The following is a 12,655-nucleotide window of genomic DNA, read 5'->3' on the forward strand; positions in this document are numbered from 1 at the left end:
AACTCTTGCAAAGGTTTCAAAGATGGGGAAGAATCTAAAAGAAAAGTCACTAAAGCTATGCTCAGAGTCCCTCTTGCAACCATTTTGGAACAGAACTTTACTCCATTTCCAAATTTAAGATAAATCCATTTTGCTCAAGTAGGAATTGCATTTGTAGGGCTCTAAGTACAGGTCCAAGGGCAAACTGCATGGTAATACTGATTTTGAATTAAGATGGGTGGGTGGAAGGAAGGAAGAAAGGAAGGAAGGAAGGAAGGGAGGGAGGGAGGAAGGGAGAGGGAAAAAGGTAGTGGAGGGACAGAGAGAGAAGGAAAGAAAATCAAAGATCGTTTAGATAGCCACGGTTCTTTGTTAGTAGGTGGGGTGTCTTATGATCCAAAATACCTTCCTATTCTATTGCTAATTCTTATCTACTTATCTGAGGTTCTTTGGGGGTCAGTTTGTGTGGGTTTTTAAAAGTATAAAAACAATGTATAATTTACACTAAACTTTTATATTAAAAAGGTGAATATTTTTAAAGAAGCAAGTAACAGAGCACTATTTCAATGTCTCGGACAGGCTTTAAGCTCCATTTACTACGCTGTTCAGAGCTACAGGTTGATGCCAGAGGGAAGGTGAGACACAGGTGCCTAGCACATTGTCATCAATACAGGTGCCTTTCTTTGAACCTGAACCTGGATGCTCTCAGAAACCCCATCAGGGTTATCTCTGGCTGATGGCAGTGGAGAAAGAATTATTTACAAATTCATTTATTATGCTTTGGTTACCTTTTTATCGTGAAAGCTAACTAGTGGTTTAAGGAGATGTTTTAAATTAATTATAGGAGATTATCCCCCAGGTGATGTTGAACTCCTGGTGTAAAATGCCACACTTGTGAAATGCAAATATTTTTCAGAAGTTAATTGCTCTAATCAAAACAAAAGGCCTCACCTAAAGGTTCTTTCTATCCCAAATCAGTTCCTTGAAAGGAACACCATAAATGCATTTGGAAATCTCTTCTAAATACCAGCCTTGTGAAATTAGCCTGAATTGCTTTGGTCTTAGTGCATAGAGACCTCCCCGCACAGGAAACTGGAAATTCTTGCTCTCAGACATGGTACACCTTGCTAATTTCAAACGATTAGTCATATCTTTATGTCCCATTTAAAATTTAAGACTCCTCTCCCACAGAATTACTAGAGATACCCTTTGAAGACCATTGTGAAATCACCCACTCTAGTGTTGCAAGTGCAGGAAGACGGCTTCGTCCCTCTGATAAACACCGATAGCGCACACACAGGCTCACTAAGTGGCTTGGGAAATGGATGCGGTTCCAAGCTCGATGTTTCAAGGTCTCTGGTTTGAATTTGGTCACAGCCAGGAATTCCTGCTCCCTTTTCTGCCTGGGTCCTACATAGGAACTTTTCACACCAGCTCTAAACCACCCAGGTGGCTGGCCAGTGGTCCCTACCAGGCGAGGCTGAGGGCAGCCCGCTGCGCGAGCAGGGGGAAAGCCAACCTGAATTGTGTCGGTTGGATGCCTGGGCCTCAGCGGAAGTTCCAGCCCCGGGGCCGCCACCATATGTTTTGTGTATATGGGCATCTCACTGAAACCATTAACATGCAACTTATCTGTGCCTTTTTGGGAAATGTTCTATTTTACTTTGAAAGATTATGTAGAAACGTTAGATACATTTAAAAAATACTCATAATTCCACCATCTTGACATAACTAGTTTGCTTACTTTTGCAGTTAGAGTTCAATATTTTATATAGTGTAGACTTAGTGTACATATTATTTTGTATTCTACTCTTTTCATTTAAAATTATATAATCTAGTACTTTTTGCTCATTTCACGGTATACTTTTATATCATTTCTATTTTAGATACAGAGTTTGTAAAAAAATAATTCATTAAAAAGTTCATAGAATCTGATTGTTCATATTCTGTATGAAGAGTAAATTAATCTCCAGATATTAGTGGAAAAAATGATGGTTTGAAACAATAATTTAATCAATAATAATGTTTTTGACCCAATGTTGACTGAAGTGTTTCTATTTTGATTAATTTCTAAAAGTGGCAAAAAGCTATTCTGTTCCTTGGAGATTTTTCTGCTATGTTTAGACCCAAAATACTTTATGATCTCACACTTTGAAGCTTGATAGGAAATATAAGCCTTGTTAGGGAACTATACAAGAAAAACAAGCGGTGAAAAGCAAAAGGAAATGATAGAGCTTTTGTGTCATGGAAAATTAGCTCACTACTCCTGTCAGTACTGTTATGTCAAGCTAGTCACCTCAGCTGTGACATGCACTAAAAGACACCTCTCTTGGTCACCCCTGGGAACGCTCCTGTGTGCGAGCTCTGTCCTCACTATGGTTCCAAAGAAGAGACTGAACAGTCGCTTGAGTGTCAGCCTTCGGCAAGCAGAATTAGACCCAGTGCTCAGGATCCCTGTCTGTCCCACATACAAAGACACCCGGCCAGATTTTTGTTTAAATGACACCTGACATAATGCTGAAACTAGGAAAAGGAGAAGACTGGAAAACTATGGAAACATGCCCTTTTGAGCCAGGGTCTGTCTCCAATGAGTGAGGCACGCCTGTAGCAAGGTCCACCTTCTGGGGTGCGTGGACATCCATCCCCTTGGGATGACGTGTGGGGCTTGGCCACGCCACCCAGGGACAGAAAGCGGATGGTTTTGTCAGGCAGGACAGTTTTCCAGCTCCCACAGCTCTCCTCTGGAGAAGAGAGGAGAAAACAAGACTCAGATAAAGCACTTGAATGCATATGGTCAGGATTATGGGATGGGAAATAGCCAACACATATTTTTCTGGGTCCAGAGTGGTGGCCGTATAATTTATCGTCCAAACCGCGATGCTTTCGAGAGGGAAAGGGGAGTGCTATTAGTAATAACACTAGGACAACAGGCATGGAACTGGGAGTGTCCCTGGCAAACTGGGACAGAGGGTCCACACTATTTTAGCGTATCATGGCCTTGTTCATTCCCTTGAGCTTGTGAGAGGTAATGGTGTCAGGCAGGCAACTGAGTCCCCAGAGGGAGCCAAGCACGACCTCACACTGGCACTTCTGTCCCAGCAGGTGTCTTCCTTATCTTCCTGCAGCCAGGCAGAGAAAGCTTGTTCCAGGCACTACGTACCCACTGTTGAGCTCAGCACTGCTTTCCTTAGGTGCAGATCACACCAGCGCCAGTGTCATGAAGGCTCACTGTCTTGTGGGGGCTGGCCTCTGGGGTGGCCCCGAGGGACCACGTCCAGGACCTTGGACCCTTGCTGTAGAGGCAGGCATCTAGCACCTTTCCCCAGAGACCCCCTGTCCTACAAGAGGCAGAGAATGGCCTGGCTCGGCAGTCTGGGTCTACAGGACCCTGTCCAGAGGGCGGGCTGGGCTTCCAGGAGAACTAATGACCAGTGAGAGGGAGGCTAGCTTTCCTCGCCCACAGTTTCCCTCCTCTACCCTCCTCCTCCTCCCCTCCTTTGGTCGTGGTCACCGACATCTGCTGAACGCATTTGGCTCATTTCTCCCTTTCACACTTTCAAAAATAGATCCTCGTCCCTCCCAAGATGTTGTTTACACGAGGGACTTCATAACGGATTCTAACGGAAGACACTGAAAAGGTAACTTGTCAGAGGGGGGAGGGGGCGGCTGCTGGGGGCAGGGTTTAAGTGGGAAATAAGTGTTTGAGAAAGTGGGGCTCGCAGTCCTAGCAATGAAAGCAGGGAGGTCCTTAAGTGGGGAATACCTTTGGAAACCAACTGCAGCTGCAAGAAAACGTGGCCAGAGCTAAGGGAATTCTGCAAGCCTAGAGCAGGGCTCCTCGAAAATTACTGCATGTATGGATTGCCAGGGACCGTGTTAAAATGCAGTCCCACTTCTGCGGCTCTGACATGGGCTCATGGGATGCCGCACTGTGGACACTTGGGACATACTTGGAAGAGCGAGGCTTTACATGACCGTAGGGGCAGAGGTCAGAAGAACGATGGTCTTGTCCTCAGGCCAGCTGGATCATCTATTTCTTACACAATCTAAGATCGAGCCACTCAAGTTTTCCTATTAACTGTCTCCCCAGGATGTGTGGAATGGGTAGGTAAGCAATGTGCATTTCAAAGAGGATGTAGGAAAATCACTGAGACAAGGGATGGGTGCAAGGCTTCAGACAGAACGCCCCAGTAGAAAGAAAAGTTAAAAATGGCAAAAGGACCCCTGAACCCCAGGGCAAAGGAGGATTACCAATGAAATAGGGTCTGAGTGTGTCTACTTTGAGAGCCAAATATACATTTTTAAAAGTCGATTTTTTACATTTTACAGCTCTGAATTTTGAAAACGATTATTTAAATCACAAAAGGTCACTTCCAAAGGGTTTCTGGGGTCCCTCCCAAGAGCCGATTTCCCTGGGAAAACCCCCACTGGACTGTCTTAGGCGAAGCCAGTGTGCCCCTGGCTCTTGCCTGATGAATGCACGGGGCTGGGCGTGGCCTCCAGCCTCCACGCGCCACAGGCAGGGCTGTGCAAACCCCCAGCTCTGCAGCCTTTGGGAGAACCCTGAGCTGGGGAACACTGGGATCTCAGAAAGCACACAGATGTCTCGGGCTAACAGATCCGTCTTGGAGGTGGAATTCTCAGCAGCTTGTCATCATTTGTCCAAAGGGGCCAAAGAGAACAACACAATTAGAGCCAAAAATCGAGTCGGGTGTTCCTGTCCCCTGCACTGTCCTCAGTTATTTTGTGACCTGTGGGCCTCACACTATGGGAGATCGGGAAGCAGAGAGGCAGAGTCCCAGCTTTAAAACTATCGTGTATAGTATTTCTTCGTGTGTAGCAGCCATTGTAACACATTCTTCTTCATGACGGCCTTTCAGGGTAGGCTGAAATCATCAAAAATGATTTGTTCCCAGGGAAAGCAGAACTCTGCCCCTGCTGGTGGCTAGCCTGCTGCCGTGTATGGCTGAGCTCCATCTGTTCGGCATCTCCAAATAAGGGGGTGGGGGGTGTTCCAGCTCACTTCCACGGGTCTGCTCTGTGTGAGGCTCCGTGTAGACTTGCGGAGCCATCAGACAGGATACGAGCATTTCTTTTTCATGTCTAATTCTTCGGTGTACTTGATTTGGCCTCACAGTTTCTTGGTTGTGGACACAAAAAACTTGACGTTCCTAACAACAAATGGAAATGTTGGCACATCCTGTTGGAGGAGCACGTGCTCCTGACTCATAGAGCTAAGGCCAGGGCATTGGGCCTCTGCATGTTGGGCGGCAGGCCCTTGGTGTGGTCGTGTGCCTAATCAAGGCAAATCATTGAGTTTCCGTTTCATCTTTTTGTCCCAGGAAGCTTGATCCTATATAGGGAGGAGTGGCCACTTTATGTGGTTTGAATGGTCCTATAAATTCAGCTGCAAACAGCCTGTTGCCCTCCTTGGTTTCTGTCCTGTGAGAAAACATTCCAGGGTTTCGTGTCTTTGCCTAACACAGAGCAGCAGAAGTTCTGATGACGTGGAAACAGGTGGTCATGAACAGTCCGACTGGCAGCCACTCCAGCTCTGTGGCACCTGTTGTCCTTTCATGAGCGCGTCCCTCCCATTTCGCTTCTGAGGCCGTGCTTAAAGCATGACTAAACTGCACCCGGAGGACCCACTCACTGACCCTGTCTTCGCTGAGCTGGAACAAGTCCTGCTGGTCACTAGCACATCAAAGGACTGCTCCCTGCTTGCCTCCCTGGCATTTTTAGTTCGAGCTAAGAAACAAAAACCATGTCCAAGTACTCAGGGGACACCGACTCGTGATTCTGTAGTATGTGCACAAAATCTCACCGCAGTCTCTACGTGTACAGTTAGATATTCAAAACACTTGATAAGAGGTGGTGAATTAAGACTCTTAGTTTATTTCTTATGGCTATGCAATGCTGGAATAATTTAGGTCAATTTTTGAAAGTTTCTGGCTTTCCTGAACATCTGTCAAAGGAAAATGGTGTCACTTGCCAAGCTCCGAGCGAACTACAAAACTCACTCATGAACATCCACCCTTTTTCGCCCCGTGGTCCCACTAGTTTAGGCCTCACTGAGCCAGCCCACAGTGCAAGCAGACAGGACGCTGTTCCCAACTCTCCTACCAGGCTGCCGTGTAAGGGAAAGTATCTCAGCGAAAATCCAGTCTCCGGTGCAAGAGAGAACCCTGTCATCCACTCACCCGGTTTTCAGATGGGAAGTGGGTCGGCATTCGTCTCATTTGGATTGTGAATTTCTGGCCTGAGTTGGTGAGGGAATTTCAGTGTTTCCAAGACACCTGTTACCACGTTGAGTCTTGAGACTAGAATGTCATATGATATTCATAAACTATGCAGAAACTACTGCAGCACTAGTACTGTCACAGATAAAACTGAAACTACAACCATAGTGATTTCAGTGTTATCAGTGCTCTCCCAAGAAGTTTTAGTCTTCTGTTCTAGGGAGCCATCCAGTTTCCTTCTTGGTACTTAAGATTAATACAGGTAACTCGCAACCCCAGCCTCTCTCCTGTGCATTTCAACAGCTCTGTGCCTTTCAGGGCTTCCCTCTCACACGGAGGCCTGGCTGAGAGCGCCTGACTTGGCTGACTTTGTGATCTATGATGTGGGCACATTTCCCAAATCCAATGATCTCTTTTCTGACCAACTCAGATCTTTGATTTCTTAGACTTTAGTGTATCCTAGGGCTTCCTTGAGTAGAAGACTTATAGATTTGCATGTATTTCTGTCAGGTCCTTGAATGGAAGCATGCAATTCATATAGGAATTAAATGATTATTAATGTATGTGAGTTTGGAAAATAAGTGGAATTTCTTGGTATATTGTAAAGAAAAAACAAACCCATTCCATTTTAATAGGTTGTTCTGAGCACTTAGCTTACTGCTAATCGAAACCTATCCTAACTGGGGTCTCTTTTTCTGCCTCTGACTTTGGTAGACAGTGGTAGAGGTGATAGTCTGTTCTGCAAGTCTAACCTGCATTCATATTTGTTCAATTTTTTTACTTTAAAAGCTATCATTGATGGCTTTAAAGCCATGCAATCACCAGTGCCTGTTTTTGTCATGTCCTTTCTGATTTTGTGCATTCTATTAAGACAGCAAAATTAACAGGAAGGAATTGCTCCTAAGGATAAAAGCATATTGGTGAAATATTTTTAGAAATCATTACTCACAGCAGGATGACAGAGAAAAATGACACTGAACTGGAATCAGTTTAATCATACCGTATGTAGACATTTCTTAGTTATTCATCTACTCATTAAATGCATTATTAAATGCCAAGTGTGTGGTGGACAGGAAGTTAACTCTACCTGGGGAGACAGCGTGAACAGGGCACATATGACGTCAGACCTGTGGCGCTTACAGCTGAGGAACTGAAATTAGTGCCGAAAGGAAAAGTACAGGGAGCTATGGGAGAACCCAACTTTGTGTAGATAGTTAAGTTCATCAATCCAGAGATGGGTAAGACTGAAGCAGGCAAAAAGGAAATACAAGAACATAAGGACCTTTTATAACTCTTCTGAACCTTCTTCCTTCTGCCATAACACACACACACCAGTGCTATAAGGATTTTTAATTAAGAATGTATATTCCCTGAAAGACCTAATGATCTGGGACAAATTATATTTCTTCGAGTTAATGTTCCTGGGTTAATTGCCAGTAACTGAGCTGAAACAGGCTACTGTGGGTCTTGACCACAAGTCTTGATGGTGCGGTGTCCCAAATAAGTATTAATGACAGAGTTTCTCTATACGAGCAGTAGCTTTAGCGTTCCGCCTTTCTGCTCTGTCACCTGATCCCCCGAACCACAGACTCCTGTGCGGCTGACAAAACTGCACTGGAATGCAGGCAATGGAAGGCTGCACGTCATTCCGTTTGTAAGTCTGTCTCAGTTGAAAGGGATTTTGCTAATCTTAGAAACAAGTAGAAACACTTTCACTTAATTAAAATGAGTTCCCTTTTAACTGTTTATATAAAGTAATGAATAATTTGCATCTAAGTCTTAGAAGCCACTACTTTTTCCTTTAAAAGAAATGTATGGATGCAAGTAGCAGAAAACCACCAATTACAAACTTCTTCCCAGTGGTATTCCTAGGTCTTAATTACCATCTCTGACAGCGGAACGCAGAACTCCAGGTTTCCCTCAGCAATACGGACAGCGAGACGCAGGCTGGGAATCCTGGAACTGCAGCCTGCGCTAGTTTATTTAGGAGGCTGAAACGTTTAGGAGGCTGAAAAGTTCCTGACCCAAAGGGCAGTGCCCAGAGCTACTCCAGTCCTCTTGAGAAGTTAGCGAATCAAGGCCAGTTGGGACGGGAACCTCTGGATTTGGTGATGCTTGCTTGGTACTATCAACCGGGGAATCAAGAGTGGCAGGGAAGTTACCTTGGGCTGTTGCACTGATTCTCTAAGCACGGTATTTCGGAGGGTATTTATTGATCATCTGAAATGTGTTAGAATGAAAGCTTCCTAGAGTGAGGAAGGCAAAGTGCCCTTTTTCAAACGCCACCTCTGCTCCCTTATTGCTCCTGAGGGCCAGGGACGGAGGCAGGAAGAAGGACTAAACAGTTTTAATTGGTCAGCTGATCACACACCTGCCATTCAACATAAGCTGCTCTCTCCTCTCACCCCAGAAATAAATCGTGACTCACTGTATCCAACACAGCCAATGCCCCTCCCCAGCGCATCCCTTGGTCCAGTCCTCACTGCTTTCCCCACCCCCCACCCTTCCGAACACAGCCACCACTGCCCAAGGGCCCTAGACTATGGAAACCTGGGGCTGTGAGGGACCTCGGAGGCCACCTAGTCCGACCCGCCTGCCCCGCTGGCCCCCGTCCTGAGAGTTGCACCCACCTGGGGCACAGACTTGCCGCTTCGTGAAACTAATGCCTGTTGTTCTCCCTGCTCTCTCCTTTGTCCCTACAGTGCCATGGCTACTTATTCTGCCACATGTGCCAACAATAGCCCTGCACAGGGCATCAACATGGCCAACAGCATTGCCAACCTGAGACTGAAGGCCAAGGAATATAGTTTACAGAGGAACCAGGTGCCAACAGTCAACTGAGGAAAAAAATAATTAAACAGGCCTAAGAAGAAATCCAAAAAAACCATAAGACACCTATCCTGTTCTGTCATTTCTTCATCTGCTGGAAAAAAAATAATAAAAACAAACAAACCAAAAAACAGAACTAAAATATTGGGACCATGGCAGAGAAGAGCAGGAGAGGAGACAAATGCAAATTAGTTCACAGTCACTCCTCCCCCCGGGGGTCCAGCACCTCTCGTTGCTGGGTGCGTTCGTTTTGTCTGTCCTTCTGTCCGCGCTTTGCTTCGTATACTCCGAGCTTCTTCAGCGGGGTTCAGCCCACCCGCCCCCATGATTGTATGGGTTTTTAAAAAGTCTACAGCAGCCAAAGAAACCATCTATATATATATATTCTGAATAACTGCCTATAGTCTCCTCATTGATGTGTTTCAACCTCGGTGCCTTAACCCACCCCTCTTCCCACTTTCCTGTACAGAGAGGCTCTAGGAACTTCCGAAAAGCCAGAGCCTTTCTAAAGAACCCGTGCCACACACGAGTCCCCTCCTCCCTGTGTCCACCTCTGCGGGCCGTGGTAAGGCTTGTCCATCAGCTGCTGTGGGCGGAGAAAGGCAATCCTGTGCAGCAGCCGGCCGCCGGCCTATATAGCTGGTCCTAAGCAATAAGCTCTAGACCGAATCTCTAGATTTAAGCTCTAAGCTATCGATCATATCACCGTGGCCCCCATCCTAAAAGTCAGCCTTCCTCAGTTAAAGATATTTGTTGCTTTTCAAAGATTTGCTGTCATGGGCTATTTGCTAGAAGGGGTATTTTTCATTTGACTGGGGGAGTGAAGTGTCTCTCAGAAAACCAAGACCAAGTTGTGAAAGGCATGGCCTCTATCTGCTTGGTGCCTTCGGGTCATTGGGCGCACACCTATATATACGCTGTATATATTTATATATTTTATATCTGTATAAAACATTCTCTCGAGCTGGAGTTTGCAGTCTCTCAAACACAGCAGAGCGTGACTCTCCCACCGTCAGCGCTGTCACTAGCCCTACAGTCATGAGACGGTTGGCTGGGGATCTCGTTTCCTTTCTTTCTCTCCACAGCATTCTCACGAAGGCCACAGAGCCATGGCTAGGGCAGCTGTTGGAGAGCGGGTCTCACGGTCGCATTGGGGCTCTCCATAAATGAGGAGCGATGTGAGGCTGTAAGAAAGTTCTTGAGCTTGCTGCCTGAACTTGGGTGCAATGCTGACACGGCCTGATCTCTCACGGGCACTGCGTGGTGGGGGCGGCCGGGAAAGCCGTTTGGCCAGCTGCCCTGTTATGACTCGGCAGGAATCTGAGAGACACATGTGGAAGTGGAATACTTCAAGGTTTGTCTGAGTTTCAAAAAAGACAATTGTGGGCTCTTTTTCTTTTCTAATTTTTTTTTTTCAAATAAAGTGTAGTGGCTAGGGCTGGGAGCCAGGACTGACCTCTCTGTTTCTTTCCCTCCGTTTCCAGCTGGGCTTTTGTAACTTGTCAGGCGGACTTGACCAAACCATATTATCATGCGGTGCCTCAGTTTACCTTTTTGTAAAATGGGTTTAACAATACTTACCTACCTCACAGGGGTGTTGTGAGGCCCTATTCATTTGCTCCTGCATTCTTTCCTATATTCTCTGCGTGTCCAGCACTTCGCAGCCATGGGAGGAAGGGGACTATAAAAGTATTCAAGGTTCGCAGAAGGGCACGGTACCCGGAGGCACTGTTTTCTAGCCAGGAAATGCTGCCGTGCTGTAAATACTCAGAACTTTTGCATTTGGAAATGGGAAATAGGTTTATATTTATAGACCTCTCAGAAATCACATCATTTGACCAAAGAATAATTTAAGCCACACAGAGCAGACACATTTTTTACTTATATTTTCTTCCTGACCAGCTTGGTTCTAATAATTTTAGTTGTCAGTGATTAAAAAACTTGAGATCAATTTTGGCCAAATATATCAACTTTGAGTGACAGGCAAGGAACTTGCGGTTTAAGATGCACTGTGAGTGCATATTTGTTATGTGCCTTGGCATAGCAGGTTGAGTTAACAGTAGTATTTTTTTTTCAGTCAAATAGCCACCAATCTGAAAATGTATTTCGAATGTTCATTCTGTACTTTTTTCTATAAGAAGGAAGCCCATTTTGCTCTTGTCAACTGATTCCCTGTTCTTTTCACCTACTATTCAAGCATTTCTTACTGAACGGTTCATGTAGGTTGTCTGCACAACACAAGTGACATGCTTCCCAAAGGGTCCCCAGGCTAATTCTTTTGTCCCATCATCTGCTGTAAATCATCAAGTTTCAAAGGTACGGTGCATCCTGACAGATTAAAATGTTCTTTGCGAAATCAGTGCAATCCAAGAACTTGGTGAACTTCTGGAGTCTGGGGAGAACACCTAAAGAGGATTTGTATTAGAGTGCAGGGAACAGAAATCACACGTCAAAAAATTTTCCTTGCGGGGGGGGGGGTGGGCAGTCTTAGACGAGGGAGTCAAGAGATGGAGGGTCATGCGAACCAAATTGACTTGAAACCTCTATCTTGACATCCATTTCCGAGGTGAACCAAAAGCCTGACCCCAACGCAAAGTGAAGTTGGGCAGTTCTGTCTGCGCACGGCCTGGGCAAGTGATGTCTGGGAGTACCGTGGGGGATCCAGTGCTGGGCGCCCAGAGGAACGGGCACTGTAGGTGAAGGTACACCACAGGCTTCTAGTATCTAGGCACTTGACCGGGAAGTCTGCCCCTGGTAGAAGCACTCAGTGTCACTCACTGACCGCTGACTTGCTGCAAGCAGAGGTTTCATATATGGTCTGGAGGAGTAGCCTTCTGGCTCCTGAGCCAGGCATCAGCAGAGGGCGTCAGGACCACAGAGTTCAAAGGCAAACCCCTGTCACTCACCATCACTATACGCAGATAAAAAAGCATACAAACAATCTGTATGTGTCCCCAGTCCCTCCCAAACAAGATGCTGATTTCTGGGGTACATGGCAGGTTAAATGGAACCAGATGAGGTGACCGAATAAAAAAGGGAATGACATTTTAGGGTATAAAGATCTCATAAGAAATGTAATATGTAAATTATATCTTGCTTTATGATGTAAAATATACATTGTTTGCGCTAGAATAGAAATGATTCCTTTTCAATAAAAAGAAAGAAGGATACCACATGTTGTCTTTTGTTACATACAGTTGAGTCTGCCTTTTCTCTTTGAACTTCAGAAACAGATCGGTCAGAATCCAAAGTTACATTCAGAGAAAAGTGAAGGTGACAGAGACTTATAAATGAGATAACTTTTTATCAGAGTGTAATATTATCTCCTAAAAAGGAAAATAATCTATTGTTCCTCAAAAGCAAAGACAATGGACGGAGGGAGAGGGCACATGTGTTAGTATAACAGGGAGGTACAGAGAGAAACTTGTGAGTGTTTAGCTATTTTCCACTAACATCTTTATCGTGCACAATACCAACATCATACGACAAAACAGACTTCGGAATAAAGAAATAACAAAGCGAAATTTCTTAAGCCCCTTATCATACATAGCACTGGGTCCGTGGGGATGCGGGGAGTGGAAAACCCAAAGTGGGAGGCAGGGATTCTG

General features: G+C 45.4%; 1 protein-coding gene across 2 annotated transcripts in view; it reads left to right on the forward strand.

The window, feature by feature from the left end:
• PRRX1 (paired related homeobox 1) overlaps window positions 1–12,210 on the forward strand; it is a 70,579-nt gene extending 58,369 nt beyond the window's left edge. Inside the window, exons 4-5 of one of the 2 annotated variants that reach the window (XM_045838384.1) lie at window positions 3,546–3,617; window positions 8,921–9,057. In XM_045838384.1, coding sequence (XP_045694340.1) covers window positions 3,546–3,600 — 55 coding nt within the window. In that variant the 3' untranslated portion in view covers window positions 3,601–3,617; window positions 8,921–9,057. Of the gene's footprint in view, window positions 1–3,545; window positions 3,618–8,920 lie in introns of both variants that reach the window. The other variant, XM_045838383.1, reaches the window with a different exon arrangement.
• Window positions 12,211–12,655: the final 445 nt, after the last annotated feature.

Source organism: Phyllostomus hastatus, unplaced genomic scaffold (assembly GCF_019186645.2).
Source record: "Phyllostomus hastatus isolate PE091 unplaced genomic scaffold, TTU_PhHast_1.1 phas_contig_283, whole genome shotgun sequence".
Taxonomy (NCBI): domain Eukaryota; kingdom Metazoa; phylum Chordata; class Mammalia; order Chiroptera; family Phyllostomidae; genus Phyllostomus; species Phyllostomus hastatus.